Source organism: Pan troglodytes, chromosome X (assembly GCF_028858775.2).
Source record: "Pan troglodytes isolate AG18354 chromosome X, NHGRI_mPanTro3-v2.0_pri, whole genome shotgun sequence".
NCBI classification, from domain to species: Eukaryota; Metazoa; Chordata; class Mammalia; order Primates; family Hominidae; genus Pan; species Pan troglodytes.
In genome coordinates, this window is record NC_072421.2 from 118,071,544 (window position 1) to 118,090,852 (window position 19,309).

Here is a 19,309-nt window from a genome sequence, read left to right on the forward strand (position 1 = left end):
CTTGGTGGTGGGCACCTATAATCCTAGCTACTTGGGAGGCTGAGGCAGGAGAATCGCTTGAACCTGTGAGGTGGAGGTTGCAGTGAGCTGAGATCGCGCCACTGCACTCCAGCCTGGGCAACAGATAGAGACTCCGTCTCAAAAAAAAAAAAAATCATAACGAGGAGGAGGAAGAGGAGGGGTTGGTCTTGCTGTCTTCAGGGTGGTAGAGGTGAAATAAACTCATGTATAAGTAGATCCACACACAGTTCAAACTTGTGTTGTTCAAGGGTCAACTACACTTCCAAAGCCCTCCTTATTTCCCTTTCCCTTCCCAAGGGTTACTATTCCCTTCCCAAGGGTAACCATTATCCTGATTTCTGACACTATAGATTAATTTTATCCATTTTTCAACTTGATATAAATAAAATCATTCACTATGCTCTCTTTTGTGTCTGCTTTCTTTCCTCAATTTTAGGTTTTGTGAGATTCACCCATGTTATGCATAATTGCAGTCTGTGCTCACTGCTGTATAACCTTCTATGATCAGGTGAATACAGGCCAGGTGGGGTGGTTCACGCCTGTAATCCCAGCACTTTGGGAGGCCAAGGAGGGTGGATCACTTGAGGTCAGGAGTTCGAGACCAGCCTGGCCACCATGGCCAAATCCCACCTCTACTGACAATATAAAAATTAGCTGGGCATGGTGGCACATGCCTGTAATCTCAGCTACTCAGGAGGCTGATACAGGAGAATCGCTTGAACCCAGGAGGCAGAGGTTGCAGTGAGCCAAGATCATGCCAATGCACTCCACCAGCCTGGGCAACAAGAATGAAACTTTGTCTCAAAAAAAACCAAAAACAAACAAACAAAAAAACTACTTATCTATGCTACCTTTAATGGGCATTTAGTTTCCAGTGTGATTCTATTACAAACACTGCTGCAAACATTCTTGCACATATTAGTAAACACATGTATGCGTGTATGTTGGCTGTATATCTAGGAATGAAACTGTGGGGCCAAAGGGTATGCATTATATCCCAGTTCTTTTTAATAAATTCTTTTCTGCTTAAAATCAATCAGATTGTATTTCTCTTCCTTGCAATTAAGAACCTGGGCTGATATGCTGTTTTTTCAGTAGCCATTTTCTCCACAAAGCTTTCCCTGACTATAAAAGCCCTCAAGGAGCAGTAATAATGCATATCCCATTTCAGTATATTTTACATTATCCTGAATTATTCAGTTATTTTATAGCAGTAAATCCTGTCCCTCCTACTGTCATAAGCTCCAACACAGCAGTTTTCAACTGTCACTTCATAACAAACCGGCGTGCCATGATAAATTATAGTATACAGTAAGTAATTTGTTACTAATAAAAAAAGTACCAAGTCTGTGAATGAATGATATATATGGATAGATTCAAGATTCCCTTTAGATAACATTTCTGTCACTCGTTTGAACTCCAGTATGCTCCCTTGATCAGATGATCTGATGTATCCCACAACCCCTAGCAGTGTGTCTTTTATATGAATGTCATCTATCATGAGTGTCATGGTAGGGGACACCATGTGTATTACTTTTCCTCTATCTCCTATCATTCCAAGTAGTGCTGAATGCATATTAGATTTTCAATAAATACTGATTAATTATATCAAGGTGAAAACACACTGCAATAGGGACCCAAAACATAGCTTAATCTAGTTACAGAGAGGGCAGTCCTTTAGCTCTTCCAAATCTTGAACATATCAGTCTTCTGGATATTCCCTCAAACCCCATGTTGGATTTCACTTCAATAAATTTTGACATGGATGTCAAGCTAGGAACAGAGCTTTTCCCAAAAGGTAAGTTTACAGTTGAAATATTTACACTTTGTTAAAAAGTATCTAGCAAGCAATTTCCATCCTTATTGCTGTGTTTGATTTTACAATACCCAATTTTTAAAAGGCTTTATGACATTAAAAAACCATATATGAATATATTCTAGAGTGTGTAATTTTAGAGCTGAGAGTTTATTCTCTAAATAAAAGAAAAAGGTATGCCTCAAAATCAACCGTTCTCAAAGTCAAATATCCTCTCAATCCTGTTTTCCAAAAAGGTCATTTGTAAATTCTTTTAGAATGCAGACCTTGACCGGGCAGTGGCTCACACCAGTAATCCTAGCACTTTGGGAGGCCAAGGGGGGCAGATCACTTGAGCTCAAGAGTTCAAGACCAGCCTGGGCAACATGGCAAGACCCCATCTGTACTAAAAATACAAAAGAATAGCTGGGTGTGATGGTGCATGCCTGTGGTCTCAACTACTCGGGAGGCTGACATGGGAGGATCGCTTGAGCCCATGAGGCAGAGGTTGCAGTGAGCCAAGATCACTCCACTGCACTCCAGCCGGGGGAATGGAACAAGACCCTGTCAAAACAAACAAACAAACAAACAAACAAACAAAAAAACCCAAAAAAACCTCTCACAGAGAACACAGACCTTACTTCCCCAAGTGTATGACACTGCAAAAAGTGGCTAGGTTTTTGCAAGTCTATTTGACCCAAAGTATAGCTGAAAACATAAACACACAAAATTAGGGGTGGGGGAAGAACGTAATGCTAGCAATAAAACAAAACCAATAAAAAGAAACCAAACAATGATCCAAGATATAATGGATTGATTATATAATGAAGTGATTAAGAGTCCCCATTCCTGGAGTGGAAGAGCTAGAACTCAAATCTGGCAGTCCAACTTCCTAGCTGTGAGACTTTGGGCAAGTTACCCTTGTTTAGAATTATAGTGCATATTTCTCCAATAGGTTCTTTGAAAGCATATAAACCCTTCAGAGCTAAAGGAAATTTGCCAAACAAGTTAGATACCAATTTACAAGTCTCCTTTTTAGTAAACACAGCACCTAAAGGGAACCTTCCCAAGTTTTAGCTTTATGTTTACTTTCATCATATTAAATTCTGGACTCTTGTCCTCAAACTCATGAATTTAGAATGATGTTGAGCAAAAGGTCTTTTTAAAATACAGGACACAGAGGCATACGGTACCTATTTATCTTTGTTTTCTATTCAGAGTGATGGTTTTCCTACAAGTTTAAGTCAGATTAACTGTTTCTCCTTTATAATTCCTAATAATAGGTACACTCATTGCATTCAGTTACTTTATACCCTTGCTTTTGGTAAGTTTCTTAAAGGAGAAAAGCAATATGATTTTAAAGTAAGAATGTTGAACACATGAAAAAGAGTATTAAAAGTTAATAAAAATATGTTTTTAAGCTATAAAATGACTTAATTTGTTAAGGCCAAAGAGTGGGTAAGGAAACAAGATTCAACACTACTCAACTAATGGAAAGTGCTTACTGTTGAGCAGTGTTTGGCACACCTCCAGAATTCTTTCACAATGCACAGCAGGATACCAACAAGTACTTATAAAGTATCCTTTTGGGTCTGAGGGGATCTCTGATCACTTTAATAAGAAATTATGATCAGAATGCTTTTGCACTACAGAAAGAAGAGCAGCCTTCCTGCATCAAGGGTCATTTAAATCAGCTCCAGTGCTACGAAATAATCCTTGGTTATAGACAAAATCTACCCAAAGATATAGGGGAAGAAAGCTGTTCTTTTGGGACATATTTGAGTATCTATAACCCTATCAGATATGATAATCTGATACTTGGGACATATTTGAATATCTATAACCCTATCAGATATGATAATCAATGACTAACAAACTAATCTGGTATTTGGGACATATTTGAATATCTATAACCCTATCAGATGTGATAATCAATGACTAACAAACTAACAAGCCTGTCCTTTCTTATCTTCTAGCTTGACTTCTGTTTTTTTTTTTTGTTGTTTTTTTTTAGGGTTCAGAATTTTTCAGTCCTTTACAGTATCTCTATTATAACTAGAATAATTTGGCAGAACCTCGAAATCAAAGTTATCAGTTAAATGAAATGTGTTAAGCCTATAGAAAAATCTTAGTGCTTGTTTTCTCTCAGAGAAAACCTAACTTTGTGAAAACCTAACTCTCCTCACCAAGGAACTCCTAATTCTCCATATTACCCCCTTCAAGACTATGGAGGTATATCTGAAGGAGTACAGGTAAGAGACTAGCATTATTATATGGGATTATACGTTAGTAAATTACTGTATAATTATCCGTACTGCTTAGCACTGATCTTGAAGTTTTCAATCCAAAAGAACTTCTTGCAAAACATCATTTAAAATTCATGGAAGAAAAAGGAGACTAAATGAGTCTAGTTTACCACCATATCCCTAGTGCCCACCAATGAATATCTTCAACAAAAATTCACTACGGGTTAACCATGTACCAGACCCTATGCTAGGTAGGCAATGGGAAGTAACAGTACATAAGATAGTCTCTGCTCTTAGAGACTGCTACCATAGGAGAGACTTGACTAAAACTAGGGGGAAACAAAAAAGAGTGGAAAATAGGCTAGTAACCTAAGATTTTGCAAATGATAAGATTTATTCCTATTTCCCCAGATGGTCACATGGCTGGCCTCCTGCCAACACCCAGGTCTCTGCCCAAATGTCACCCGATAATGGAAGGCCCTCTGACCACATAATATAAAGAAGGATCATCCACCATCACCCATTCCTATCATCTACTCATTCTCCTTTCTCATTACCTGTGTAATTTTCTTCATAGTGTTTTTGTTTTGTTTTGTTTTGAGACAGAGTTTTGCTCTTGTCCCCCAGGCTGGAGGACAGTGGCATGATCTCGGCTCACTGCAACTTCCACCTCCTGGATTCAAGCAATTCTCCTGCCTCAGCCTCCCGAGTAGCTGGGACTACAGGTGCTGGCCACCATGCCCTTGTATTTTTAGTAGAGATGGGGTTTCACCATGTTGGCTAGGCTGGTCTCGAACTCCTGACCTCAGGTGATTTGCCCACCTTGACCTCCCAAAGTGCTGGGATTACAGGCGTGAGCCACCATGCCCGGCCTCTTCATAGTGTTTATCACTATCTGACATTATATTATTTATCGGTTGAGCTTTCTTCTCCCATTAAAATGTAAGCTCCATGAGAGCAGGAACCTCATCTGTCTTATCCATTCCTCTGTCCCTTTCACCTAATATAGTGGCTGGGACACAATAGGCATTCAGTAAACGTGTGGAAGGGAGAGGCTCCTACCAGTAACATACACTAAGAATATTTCTGTGAGGTTTTTCCCACCCAGAAAAGACTCAAACCTAAAAAAAAAAAATTCTGAACCCTAAAAAAACAAACAAACCAAAAAACAGAAGTCAAGCTAGTTATAAGAATCAATAACCACAGAAGAATCCTGAAATCTATGATATCACAAAAGGACCATAATTAGGCAATTATATAAAGAAAGGATTTTCACCCACTATCCACTTTATAACACCTCTAAATCATATAGCTTCTCTTCGGAAAGTTGTCTGGTCAGTTACAATTCATCCAAATAAACACCAGCATAATTTAATCTCTATGAAAAAGACCAATACATAGCCTCTAAGAATCCTTTTCTGTACTTATTCTAAAGCTGCTGTTTTTAAAAGGTTACGGGTGAAGCTGGGATAGAGTTATAAAGTTACAAAGTCAAACTGGCACAGCTAGAGCACTAATGCTAATAAGACTATAAATTTAGGACAGGTCCTCCTTCATTGGCACTCCGTACAGTACCCAGGCACAGTTCTAGCTACATAGTAGGTACTTTACAAATATTTATTGATTTAGCTACATATTAGGTACTTTACAAATATTTATTAAGTTTTCAAAAACCTATTATTGGTATCCATTTTGATATAGAAAAGTAACTTGTGCAAAACCCACCAAGCAACTGCTAAATTCTTGACAGAAAAAGCTATATGGGAGGACTTTGGGCTCCACACTGAACCAAGAGCCATCAGAAAATGCAGCTGTATAGAAAAATGGTTTCTATTTCATCCTGGAACCTCTTAAAAATCAGATCTAGGTACATTATTAATATTTACTTTTCCAAATCCTGCTCTGAACTTGGAGGCGGAGGGAATCAATCTTGGAAATTTTCCAAGAGGAAGAATCTAGTTAGTCCTGATCAATAAATGGCAAACTAGCAGATGAGCTGATGGGTTCTTTTATGTGCTTCTTTTTGCATGTTTATTTTCTGCAATGAGTAAGCATTGCTTTTGTAAAAACAAAACAAAAAAGCTTTCATTAAAAAACAAAAAAAAATTTAATGACATGAAAGCCAACAAGTAGGACAACTATTATTTTTTTCACTTTCCCAAAACAATAACAGTGTTGTATTTGTGCACAGATTCAATTGGCAGGGAACTACTGATTAACAGATGCCTTGGTCAGATGTGTTCTAGTCACTGATAAGGTACTTTCCATTGTAAACAATCCTTTCTTAGGGTCAGTTGGCCCTCAGTAAGTGCTCCAAGGTACAGTCAAGGCTTCCAATTAAGTATTCAAGCAAAGCCTGCCTCAAGGCCGCCTTTCAGAAGTGCTACAGAAGAGTTTCCTGCACGCTGTGAACAGTTGGACTACATCAGGGATTCCCAAAGTTTTGGTGTCAGGACCCCTTTACTTTCTTATCCACTGAGGACTTCACAGAGGTTTATGTGAGTCATATGTATTGGTATTTACAGTATTAGAAATTAAAACTGAGAAATGAATAAAATATAAGAACATCAGAGTGGTGAGGTCATCACATGTTACGTAGCCACTGGAAAACTCTGCTGTACACTGGTGAGAGGATGAGAGTGAAAAGGACAAAGGACAAATAACTTCTTTTTTTTTTTTTTTTTTTTTTTTGAGACAGAGTTTCGCTCATGTTGCCCAGGCTGGAGTGCAGTGGCGCAATCTTGGCTCACCGCAACCTCCGCCTCCTGGGTTCAAGCGATTCTCCTGCCTCGGCCTCCCAAGTAGTTGGGATTACAGGCATGTGCCACGACACCAGCTAATTTTTGTATTTTTAGTAGAGACTGGGTTTCACCATGTTGGTCAGGCTGGTCTTGAACTCCTGATCTCAGGTGATCCGCCCGCCTCAGCCTCCCAAAGTGCTGGGATTACAGGCGTGAGCCACTGTGCCCAGCAGAAAAGGACAAATACCTTCTTAACATTATTCCGAAGTTTTGATTTCACAGACGCATGAAAAGGTCCTCGAGAGTCACTGAATTAGATAATCAAGAACCCTTCCAATACTATGGTTTTCGAGCAGGATTTATCAATGTTGGCACCATTGACATTTTCAGGAAGATAATTCTTTGTTGTCAGGGGCTGCCCTGTGCTTAGTCAGGATGTTTAGCAGCATCCTTGGCCTCTACCCACTAGATGCTAAAAGCAATCCCCCAGTTGTGACAACCAAAAATGTCTCCAGATGTTGCCAAATGTCCCCTGGTTGAGAATCACTATTCCAGGGTGTTGATTTCATTCTACTGAAATGTGAATTACAAAATGTATACCTCTCACTGCTTTCTCAGACCCCTAATATGTCTATTTCTTCCCCACTCCCATCTGGGTCTGTTCTTTATGTTATTTTATTAAGTCACAAATAGCAAGAGCAGGTGGGTAGCAACAAGCACAGCATGAATCAAAGTCAGGAAGAGACACTTTAGTCAAAGTTCACTTTTAGGCATTAAAGTTGTTAGGGACCCACTGCCTATTAGGGCACAACACAATCAGTGAACATTCACCCAGCCATTTATTTATTGATTGATTTATTTTTATTTTTTGAGACAGAGTTTCACTCTTGTCGCCCAGGCTGGAGTGCAATGGCGCAATCTCGGCTCACTGCAACCTCCGCCTTCTGGGTTCAAGCGATTCTCCTGCCTCAGCCGCCCAAGTAGCTGGGATTACAGGCATGTGCCACGACGCCCGGCTAATTTTTGTATTTTTAGTAGAGACGGGGTTTCACCATGTTGGCCAGGCTGGTCTTGAATTCCTGACCTCGGGTGATACACCCACCTCGGCCTCCCAAAGTGCTGGGATTACAGGCATGAGCCACCACGCCCGGCCCCATCCAGCCATTCTTAGGCCCTGGTAACAACCCAATCCTTAGCAAGTTGTCTACCTGCTCCCTGTACCCCCAAAATATGAGGTAATAGGCTAGCTGTGTGATGGGGAAGAAAGAAAAGAAGAAACTCTGAAGGCAAAGAGGTAGTCTACCAAACTGAAATACTCCACCCCCAAAACCTCACATCTGGGAGGCCCTCCTAACTGAAACGTCTGGGGATTTTTTTGTCAGCGTCTGGCTGGGAGGAAGTAGCAAAACTGGGAGAAAATCGACATCCTCAATACCTCCAAGTCAGATGTGCACTCCCCATCAAAGTTCCCCCCGAACCCCTTAGTCTCCAGAGGTTGGGTCCAAGTTTTCTTTCCTGGAAATTGCCCCAGCTACCTTAGGTTCCTTCGCCCTTAAAACTATGACTACCAAACTCAAACCCAGCATCACTCCTAATCGCTTGAATCACCCTTTCTTCACAGTCTCAAATTCCAACCTTCAAAATGCCCAACCCTGTCACTGCCCCTGCCCCTCAGGCTCTACTGTCCTATCTGTCCCATCTGTCCCCCACCCACACACTTCTCCCAAGCTACTCCAGGCAGGCATGGTCTTCTCTCTTAATTTCCTATCTCACCCCACAGTTTTTCCACCATCTTCAAAACTCTTCCCTGATCTCAGCAAACCAAGACTCTCCTAATTGTCTCTGGCGCCCAAAATCTGCATGTACCACCCTCCTACGCTCACTCCTCAGTGTTTTCCCCAAGTTACTCTTTCCACCCTGACCCTCTCCACGCTTCACTCCTCCCAGCCTACTCCCTCGGCGTCCACCCCCCGTTACCGGCCCCTTCTTACTCTCCTGGGCCCTTCTTCCCCGCCATCCGTCGGTCAGGCCTTCTCTAGGTCACCGCTTGCCTCCCCGGGCCAACCGCCGCCGCCGCCCAGTGTTAGCTGCTGAGCCTCTCAACCCCCTCCCCCTCGGACCAGTCTTTCAGGTTGTAGCTTTGAACTGGTGCCCCGGGCCCAGGCGGACAGACTAATCGGGAGGGCCCGACAACTCACCCAGGACTAGGCAGACCAGAACGAGCCCTGAGCCCGGAACCGGGAAGAGGCGGAAGCACACCATGACCCCGCAGAGCAGGCGGCGACGGCGGCGACGGCGGCGGTACAACAACAGCTGCAACACCAGGGAAAAGGCTCGCTGGACCTGGGTCAAGAGCACTGATGACCACCGACCACAGCCTTGCAAAAGCCAGGAATCGGCGCTTCAGTGCGAGTCATAAGACTAGGGGCGGGGCTCTTTCTTGCTTACAGCCAATCTCCGCGCTTGAAAGCGGCGAGAGGGGTGGTGATGTAGCGGCCGGTGGGCGGGGCGACCACGCCCTGGCTTTTTGGTTCACAGCCCTTCCTATGCTCCTGAGAGATATGCGCGGACGGCATTTTCTTTTTCTTTTTCTTTCTTTCTTTTTTTTTTTTTTAATTTTACTTTAAGTTCTGGGATACATGTGCAGAATGTGCAGCTTTGTTACATAGGTATACATGTGCCATGGTGGTTTGCTGCACCTATCAACCCGTCATCTAGGTTTTAAGCCCCACATGCATTAGGTATTTCTCCTAATGCTCTCCCTCCCCTTGGCCCCCACCCCTTGACAGGCCCCCGTGTGTGTTGTTCCCCTCCCTGTGTCCATGTGTTCTCATTGTTCAACTCCCACTTATGAGTGAGAACATGCAGTGTTTGGTTTTCTGTTCCTGTGTTAGTTTGCTGAGGATGATGGCTTCCAGCTTCATCCATGTCCCTGCAAAGGACATGATCTCATTTTTTTATGGCTGCATAGTATTCCATGGCATATATGTGCCACGTTTTCTTTATCTAGTCTATCACTGATGGGCATTTGGGTTGGTTCCAAGTCTTTGCTATTGTAAATAGTGCTGCAATAAACATAGGTGTGCATGCGTCAAATGGTATTTCTGGTTCTAGATTTTTGAGGAATCGCCACACTGTCTGCCACAATAGTTGAACTAATTTACACTCCCAACAGTGTAAAAGCATTCCTATTTTTCCTCAGCCTCGCCAGCATCTATTGTTTCCTGATTTTTTAATAATCACCATTCTGACTGGCGTGAGATGGTATCTCATTGTGGTTTTGATTTGCCTTTCTCTAATGATCAGTGATAATGAGCTTTTTTTCATGTTTGTTGCTGCATAAATGTCTTTTTTTGAGAAGTGTCTGGTCATATCCTTTGCCCACTTTTTGATGGGGTTGTTTTTTTCTTGTAAATTTGTTTAAGTTCCTTGTAGATTCTGGATATTAGACCTTTGTCAGATGGGTAGATTGCAAAAATTTTCTCCCATTCTGCAGGTTGCCTGTTCACGCTAATGCTAATTTCTTTTGCTGTGCAGAAGTTCTTTTAATTAGATCCCATTTGTCAATTTTGACTTTTGTTGCGATTGCTTTTGGTGTTTTAGTCATGAAGTCTTTGCCCATGCCTATGGCGGACGGTATTTTCTAAGGCTAAAGAGAGAGGAGGAACTTTTGAGGGCCGTAGATAGTAGACTATTTCCGTTTTGGCTCCTTGACAAAGAAGAGAAAAATTTTTCGGGCACAAAAACGGTTGCTAGGCATCTCAAACGTAATACATACAAAAATAATACATGCTTATTCTCCAAACACTGTTGTTACCTATGCAGTTCATGCTGTGAGATGGACGAGGGAACCTAGAGGGTAGTATGGAGTCACGGACCATCGGAACAAGACATGATCTTGAAATTCACCTAGTTACAGCACCCTGTTCTCAGGTGGGGGAATTGAGCTCAGAAACAAGAAGCATCTTTTTTAAACACAGGAAGAAAAAAATGAGAGAAATAAAACAGAAGGATAAAGGGGAAAAATAGAGATCATCTGTATTCCTACTATTAACATTATTATATATATTTACACACATATATACACACACCCACATCTATACTTCCAGATATTTTTCCTATGTACATACACACAAATATTCTGTAATGAGTTCATACTAAGCATACTGTTTGCTATACTTGATAGATGAACAGACAAAAACCTAAAATATTCAACAGATGAAAGCATTTAAAAATCTTGAGTTGGAATAAAGCACTGATTCTCAAGTGTTAGTTTCCAAAAGAACCATCTGGTTTTGGGTTTTTTTTTTTTTTTTAACATACAGATTCCTGTACCTCATTCCCCAGAGATTCTGAAACAGTAGGTCTGTGGCAGTCTTATTAATCACTTCTTTAAAAAACACCCCAAGTGATTCTGATTCTGTGGTCCATGGACCACACTTTGAGAAAAACACTGAAAGAGAGCTTCAAAATCATCTAGTCCAGGAGATTTTAATCTGGAGTTTATGTATGAGTTTAGACAGGATGGGAGAGGTGTCGGTGAATCCTCAGAAATTACATGCAACATTTATGTATGTGTATTTTTGTGGGGAAGTTTGTAGTTTTCACTAGTTCTCCAATGGGACCTGTGACTCCTTGCCCTAACCCCTACCCTAATTCAAATATTAAGAACCACCGATCTGCCCCACTATTGTTTGCTTTAATGTAATTAATTCCTGAAAGTGAGAACATTTGTCAATGAATGTTTACTACCATAGGTGAAACTAATTTGTGAACAAGTGACCCAACACAAGACTAATGAACACTGCATACAGTGTTAGTCATTGCCTTTAGCAAAATGTCATTTGACTGCCATCAATGAGACTTGGCAGGAGCTATGTCCTGGGCATAGTAGTCTTCAGAGGACCCACAATTGAGTTGAGCCCTCTGAAGATGCCCCACCAATACTTCCTGGACTCTAGCTCTTCTCTCTCAATTGTAAATCGCATAACTTTAATGTTCAGTAAAACCCTAAGCTCTTTCTATAAGAAGAAACAAGAAAAGAACATAGTGGAAAGAACATTGGGTTAGCAGTCAGAGGAGTTGGTTGTGAGACACCACTTACTGGCAGTGTGATCTTAGGCAGGTCACTTCATCTGTTTGAACTTCTATATCTTTATTGGTAAAATGAAATAATGAGACTAGAGCTGTTTCTTGATCCTGGCTGCATGTTGGAATCACTTGTGGAGCTTTAAAAGTGGAAAATTCTCCTTGGTCCCATCCCTTGAGATTCTGATTCAGTTTATCTGAAGTCAGGCCTGGGCATGGTGTTTTTCTCAAAACTCCCCAAAACAATATTGGTGGGCCTCAGATGATCTCTAAGTTGGCATCAGGTTTATAATTCAAGGATTCTATGTGAGTAAATGCTCATTTATTTAAAATTGGCCAGGCGCAGTGGCTCAAACCTGTAATCCCAACACTTTGGGAAGCCAAAGCAGGCAGATTGCCTGAGCTCAGGAGTTTGAGACCAGTCTGACCAACATGGTGAAACCCCATCTCTACAAAAAATTAAAAATTAGCTGGGGATGGTGGCGTGCACCTGTAGTCCCAGCTACTTGGGGGCTGAGGCAAGAGGATTGTTCAAGTCCAGGAGGTGGAGGCTGCAGTGAGCCATGTTTGCACCACTGCACTCCAGCCTGGGTGACAGAGCAAGACCCTGTCTCTGAAAATATATGTATATATTTATATTTATATATAAGGATAGCCAGCCATGGTGGTGCACACCTGTAGTCCCAGATACCAGGGAGGCTGAGATGGGAGGGTCGCTTGAGCCCAGGAGGTTGAGGCTGCAGTGCTCTTTGATGGCGCCACTGCACTCCAGCCTATGCAAATGAGTGAGACCCTGTCTCTAACAATTAAAATAAAATAAAATACTGTCCCAATTTGTCAAATATCTGGTGTAATAAATTGTCGCCCTTTATCTCTTGAAGGTGTCATCAAATTAAAAAAATAAACACAGTGAAATACGAGCAGCCTTACAAGCGAAATCCGCCCTCACCCCCATCACAACCTTTTCCTCAGGCAAATACAAATGCTGGCTCCTTGACTGGGACAGGCATCGTCGTGAGACACAACAATGTTTTGAAAGTTGTAGATACATGCTGGGTATTTTGTCAGCATAAATAGGCTAAAAATTCTCAAGTCTTTGTTTGCACTGAGCTTCCATACTCAGAAATGTTTAATGTTTTCTCCAAAAAACACTGTGAGAAAGATCCCTTTTTTATACAGTCTCCCATTACCCTGCCCCAGATTGAAGGAGCTTTTCCTTGGCTTTCGGTGGTAGATGCAGATGTATACGTGAGACTGGGGTTAGTGTTTGAGGAAATCTGTGAGATCCCCTCCGATCTAAGCTTCACAAAGGTTGACTTGATTGTTGATACCACTGTATCTAGGGTGCTTTTATGTGCGCTCCTGAATATACCTCATACCACCCCAGTGCACAAACTCCTCAGCAGTCCCCCCACACTGTCCCCTACCATCATAGGTAGATTAAGACTCTTTTCAGCACCTTTGAGAGTGCATGACTTTTTGGCCAAAGAGCAGGAAATCATTGGCAAACATTTCCCTACATGTCAACATACTGAATGGTGTAAGAAATGATGACCCTATCAGATTTGGTAAATGATAGACAATGAAATGTGGGGATGAGCAGAGGAAATGAACTTAAAGGTGCAGAAGTTTAGAATGGAAGAATAATAAATAGTTATTAAATAAATGGGCTGGGCACGGTGGCTCATGCCTGTAATCCCAGCACTTTGGGAGGCCAAGAGGGATGGATCACTTGAGATCAGGAGTTCAAGACCAGCCTGACCAACATGGCGAAACCCCATCTCTACCAAAAAGTACAAAAATTAGCTGGGTGTGGTGGCACATGCCTTTAAACCCAGCTACTCAGGAGGCTGAGGTTCAAAAATTGCTTGAACCAGGGAGGCGAAGTTTGCAGTGAGCCAAGATCGCGCCACTGCCCTCCAGCCTCGGTGACAAAGTGGGACCCTGTCTCAAAAAATAATAATAATAAATAATAAAAATAAATAAATGAGTGCCCCTGAGGTATCGGTGTCATCTATTTGCCACCAAAAATCTTTACTTTTTAAATTTGCATTACCTTTTTCTCTGCCCCATTTTTCCTTTCCCTACTCATCCTTTTTTAAGTTTCTCCTACCCTCCCTCTTTTTCCTTTCTCCTTCTGGCATGTCCCTTTTTTCTGGATAATACCTTTAATATCTACTGTCTGGATGACAGTATGGTCATCGCTCAACCCCACAGCGAGGTCACAGTGGGCTCAAGGGGCTGCCAACTCTTCAGCCAGAGTTCTCTGGATAAATGGAAACATGCCATTTTGAGTTGTTTGTTCTCCTGGCCAGTAGTATTCTCAACCTCCCCTGCCAAAAGATCTGATCCAATCTGCTAAAACAAAATGGTTTATGCATCACAACCACGGGAGGGCTTATTAAAACACAGATTACTAGGCCCCACTGTGAAGTTCAACAGCTCTGGGATAGGACACAAGAATCTGCATTTCTAGCAACTTCCCTAGTGATCTGATGCTGCTGGTCTGGAGACCACATTCTGAGTAATGAGATCTCAAACTCTCAGCAGGGGCTCTCTGTCCTCTGGGGAATGGGATTAAGAGATGAAGGAGGGCTGGGCATGGTGGCTCATGCCTGTAATCTAGCACTTTGGGAGGCCAAGGTGGGTGGATCACCTGAGGTCAGGAGTTCAAGACCAGCCTGGCCAACATGGCGAAACCCTGTCTCTACTAAAAAAAAAAATAATACAAAAATTAGCCTGGCGTGGTGGCAGGTGCCTGTAATCCCAGCTACTCAGGAGGCTGAGGCAGGAGAATCGCTTGAACCCGGGAGGCAGAGGTTGCAGTGAGCCGAGATTGTGCCATTGCACTCCAGCCTGGGAGACAGAGCAAGACTGCGTCTCAAAAAAAAAAAAAAGAAAAAACAAAAGATGAAGGAGAAGAGATTTTTATTAACTTCTGCAGTAAAGTTGTACAACGAATGGATTTTTTTTGTAATAATGAGTTTTAAATTAATGTAAATTATTAAAAATCAAATCATTTAAAATGTTATGAGCCAGGTGCGGTGGCTTATGCCTGTAATCCCAGCACTTTAGGAGGCTGAGTCCGGCAGATCACCTGAGGTCAGGAGTTTGAGACCAGCCTGACCAACATGGTGCAACCCCGTCTCTACTAATAATACAATAATAATAATAATAAATAATAATACAAAAATTAGCCAAGCGTGGTGGCACATGCCTGTCTGTAATCCCAGCTACTTGGGAGGCTGAGGCAGGAGAATCATTGAACCGCCCCGCCTCCCCAAAAAAAGTTATCCAAAAAGCCACTGTTTCCCCTCTTTTGGACCCCAGTCCCATTGCCCAAAGTAACAACTGCTATTGGTCTTTTTTTTTTACACTGCAGAGAAAAATCATATATGTACCAGCATATATATTTACATTCTTTTTTTAAAAAATAGACAAATATGATATTGTTTAGTGACTTACTTTTCTCACTTAGTGGCATATTTTGAAGATTATTCTTACAAATCTGTAGCTTTACCTCATTCTTTTAAAAGCCTGCATAATCTTTGTGTAGCTGTACTATAATTTACAAACATAAAAAATATTCTTAAACACCTTTTCCTCAAATCTCTAGATCTGTCTGCAGCATCACCATGTGGTTAGTATAGGGATTGCATCATAGAACATCACCACTTTATTTTATAGAGAATTTTAATAAACCATTTAGACTTATGTCACTGTTTGAAAACTGGAAACGTGCCACAAGATAAGCATTGCTCATCTGGCCAGCAGTTGTGATGCTGAACTAGATTTTTGGAACCCACTCAGCCATCAGATTATTGTTTATTATTTATTTTTTATTTTTCGAGATGGAGTTTCACTCTTGTCACCCAGGCTGGAGTGCAGTGACGCGATCTCAGCTCACTGCAACCTCTGCCTCCCAGGTTCAAGCGATTCTTCTGCCTCAGCCTCCCGAGTAGCTGGGATTACAGGCGTGTGCCACCATCCCTGGCTAATTTTTTCTGTATTTTTAGTAGAGATAGGGTTTTGCCATGTTGGCCAGGCTGGTCTTGAACTCCTGACCTCAGGTAATCTGCCTGTCTTGGCCTCCCAAAGTGGTGGGATTACAGGTGTGGACAGCGCCCGGCCAGCCATCAGATTATTATGCGACCTTAGGAAAGTCACTTCATCCCCTTCGTGCATCTGATCTCCCTCTCCACATACAAATTATGACACACATCTCTCCCCCTCCCCCCAATTTGGAGGAAATAGGACATAGCTGACAGCAGGAAGTTGCTTCTTAGAAATTAAAACACTAGTTGGGGCCGGGCGCGGTGGCTCACACCCGTAATCCCAGCACTTTGGGAGGCCGAGGCGGGTATATCACCTGAGGTTAGGAGTTCAAGACCAGTCTGGCCAACATGGTGAAACCCCATCTCTACTAAAAGTACAAAAATTAGCCAGACGGGGTAGCGCATGCCTGTAATTCCAGCTACTTGGGAGGCTGAAGCAGGAGAATGGCTTGAACCCAGGAGGTAGAGGCTGTAGTGAGCTGAGATTGTACCACTGCACTCCAGCCTGAGCGACAGAGTGAGACTCTGTCTCCAAAAAAAAAGAAAAGAAAAATTAAGTAACTTGCCCATGGTCACATGTCTAGTAAATGGTGCAGCCAAACCAGATTTCAAATTCTGGCAGTCCAGCCCCAGTATCCCTGCTCCTAACCATGACACTATTGTGCAAAGGTCTCTAGCACCAAGTGCTATTTCTAATCCCTGAAAAGCCTATCTGCCCATTGAACACATCGACTTAGATTGCTCACTGACACCTCCAATTTAATATATCCTAAACCAAACTCAGCATTTCTCTTTTTCTCCAAGCCAGGTGTCCCTCCCAATTTTTTTTGTTCCCACCATTCTCCCAGTCACCCAGATTAGAAATCTTGACATTACCTTTAATCCAGCTCCTCCATACCCCAAACTAGCCACACATCAACTTCTGTTGATTTTCCTTTTATTATTTTTCTTCACTCCATCCTTAGCACTCTATTCCCACCTTAGGCCAGGCCTTTATTATCTAGCTGGTCTCCTTGATTCCAATCCATTTACACACCAATGTCACAGTGATCTTCCTCAGATAATGCTTTTACCGCATCCTGCTCCTATTTAAAATCTTTTGATAGCTCTCTCTCTCCCTCTATCTCCTATTATATTAACTCTAGATTCTTCTGCTTGGCTTTTAAGGGCTTCAGTCTGGTTCCTCCCTACCGAGCCGATCTTTTCACATTACACATTCTCTGCTCTAATTTGGCTGGCCTCCTTACTGCTGCATAAGTTTTCATTCACATTACATCTGTGGCAGACATGGCTTGTTGCCTACCAGTTATTCCCCCTCCTTCCTTAGTAACAGAACCTTGACTATGTTACAGGTGACAGTGTGTTCCCCAAGAGGTGAATCATAATTGTTTTCAGCCGGTCACGCATGCAAATTTTTGCTAGTGATGGATATAGGGGTGACTAGGTGACTTAGTTCTGGCTAATGAGACATAAGGAGAACTCTGAGGGAGTTTCTGGGAAAGATTTTTCCTCTCTGAAAAAGAGATGATCATAGAAAAGAGCTCCATCAATCTCTTGCTTAAGTTACTAGAGTTAGGATGTGGTGCTTGATGGTGTGGCAGCCATCTTGGAACCATGAGAGGAGACATTGCCATTGCAATGAGGATGTCAAAACAAAAAGATAAAATTACTGATGATATTGTTGAGTTGCTACACAAACTCTGGGACTGCCCAGCTCCCGGTATCTTGTGAAGTGGTGCTGTGGACTGAATGTGATTTCCCAAAATTCATATGTTGAAGTCCTAATCTTCAATGTAATGGTATTTGGAGGTGGGACCTTTGGGAGGTAATTAGGTTTAGACAAGGTCCTGAGGGTGGGCTCCCATGATGGGATTAGTGTCCTTATAAGAAGAGGAAGAGACCATAGCCCTCTTTCTTTCCAACATGTGAGGATAAAGCCAAGAAAGTAGCCATCTACAAACCAAGAAGAGTGCCCTCACCAGACACTAGATGTGCTGGCACTTTGATCTTGGACTTCCAGCCTCCAGAGTGTGAGAAATCAGTGTTTGTTGTTTAAACCACCCATTCTATGGTATTTTGTTATAGGAGCCTGAGCAGACTAAGAGAAGTGGACTAGCAAATATCTGTAAAAGTTTAAGTCACTGATAATTCGGGGATTTTGTTACTTGCATTTGAAGTCATCTGAACTAATACGGTACTCTTCATCCAGGAAGCTGTCCATTTGTTCCACCATCAATTTAAATACTGAAATGTTTTCAAGAAGCAGCTCAAACCCTACCTGCCGGCAAATTATCCCCTGACCACTGCAGACCTCACTGATCTCTTCTGCTGAACTTCTGAACTAATACTTAACAGGTGTCCTGCAGCTTGGTACTTCATTACATTAAGCTTTTATGGAACTTTTCACTCTGTTTTCTCCCAGGTTTGCCTCTTCAACTGGGCTAAGTTTCTTGAGAACCATGCCTTCTACTACTGTAGTTTGCCTCCGGTACTGCCAGCAGTGCCTAGCATTGTGCCACACAGCTAGTGTCTCTCAACCTTCTTTGTCTGAAGAATATTGGTGGCAGTTGCTTGGAATTTTGAGTGCCAAACAAGAGGCACCTCGGTCTCTTCTCACAGTAAGTAACTTTTAACTCTAGGACATGTAATTCAAAGTCCAAAGTAAACAGATGACATGTTTTGAGCTGAAAGGGTTTATGAGATTTGACAAATTGTTCAGTAGTATTAAACCCTCAAATCTATACTGTGGAACATATAAATCAGTGCTTCTCAATAATGGTTGCACATTAGGATCACCTGGGTAACGCTTTTAAACATACAGATGCCAGGGTCTCACCGCCAGAGATTCTGACTTAATTAATTATTTTATTTTACTTTATGTTTGAGATGGAATTTCGCTCTGTTGCCCAGGCTGGAGTGCAATGGCGTGATCTTGACTCACTGCAACCTCCGCCTCCCGGGTTCAAGTGATTCTCCTGCCTCAGCCTCCCGAGTAGCTGGGAATACAGGTGCCCACCACCACGCCCAGCTAATGACTTAATTAATACAAGGTGTGTCCTGAATGGCAGCAGTTTTAAGAGGGCACCAGATGATTCTAACGTACAGCCAGGGTTGAGACCCAGTGCTGTAGATCACTGTGTTGATGTTCTAGGGCAGGGTTCTTAAACTCCGGTGTCCATAAGTATCACCTGTGTTTTATACAAAAATGATGATTTCTGAGCCCCACTACCAGAGAGTCTAAAGGCCTGGGTGGGACCCAGGGGACTGTATTTTTAGAAAAACAGTCAGGTGATACAGATATATGTGGTATGTGGGCCACACTTTGAGAAACTGTTCTAAATGCACTTATACTTAGAAAATTTT

At 42.2% G+C, this 19,309-nt stretch overlaps 1 protein-coding gene across 3 annotated transcripts in view; it reads right to left on the reverse strand.

Annotated features, from left to right (window-relative positions):
• Positions 1 to 9,304, reverse strand: part of LAMP2 (lysosomal associated membrane protein 2) — a 43,269-nt gene extending 33,965 nt beyond the window's left edge. Inside the window, exon 1 of one of the 3 annotated variants that reach the window (XM_016943226.3) lies at positions 9,002 to 9,245. In XM_016943226.3, coding sequence (XP_016798715.1) covers positions 9,002 to 9,065 — 64 coding nt within the window. In that variant the 5' untranslated portion in view covers positions 9,066 to 9,245. Of the gene's footprint in view, positions 1 to 9,001 lie in introns of all 3 variants that reach the window. The other 2 variants (XM_016943227.3, XM_016943228.4) reach the window with 2 other exon arrangements.
• Between the last annotated feature and the right edge of the window lie 10,005 nt (positions 9,305 to 19,309).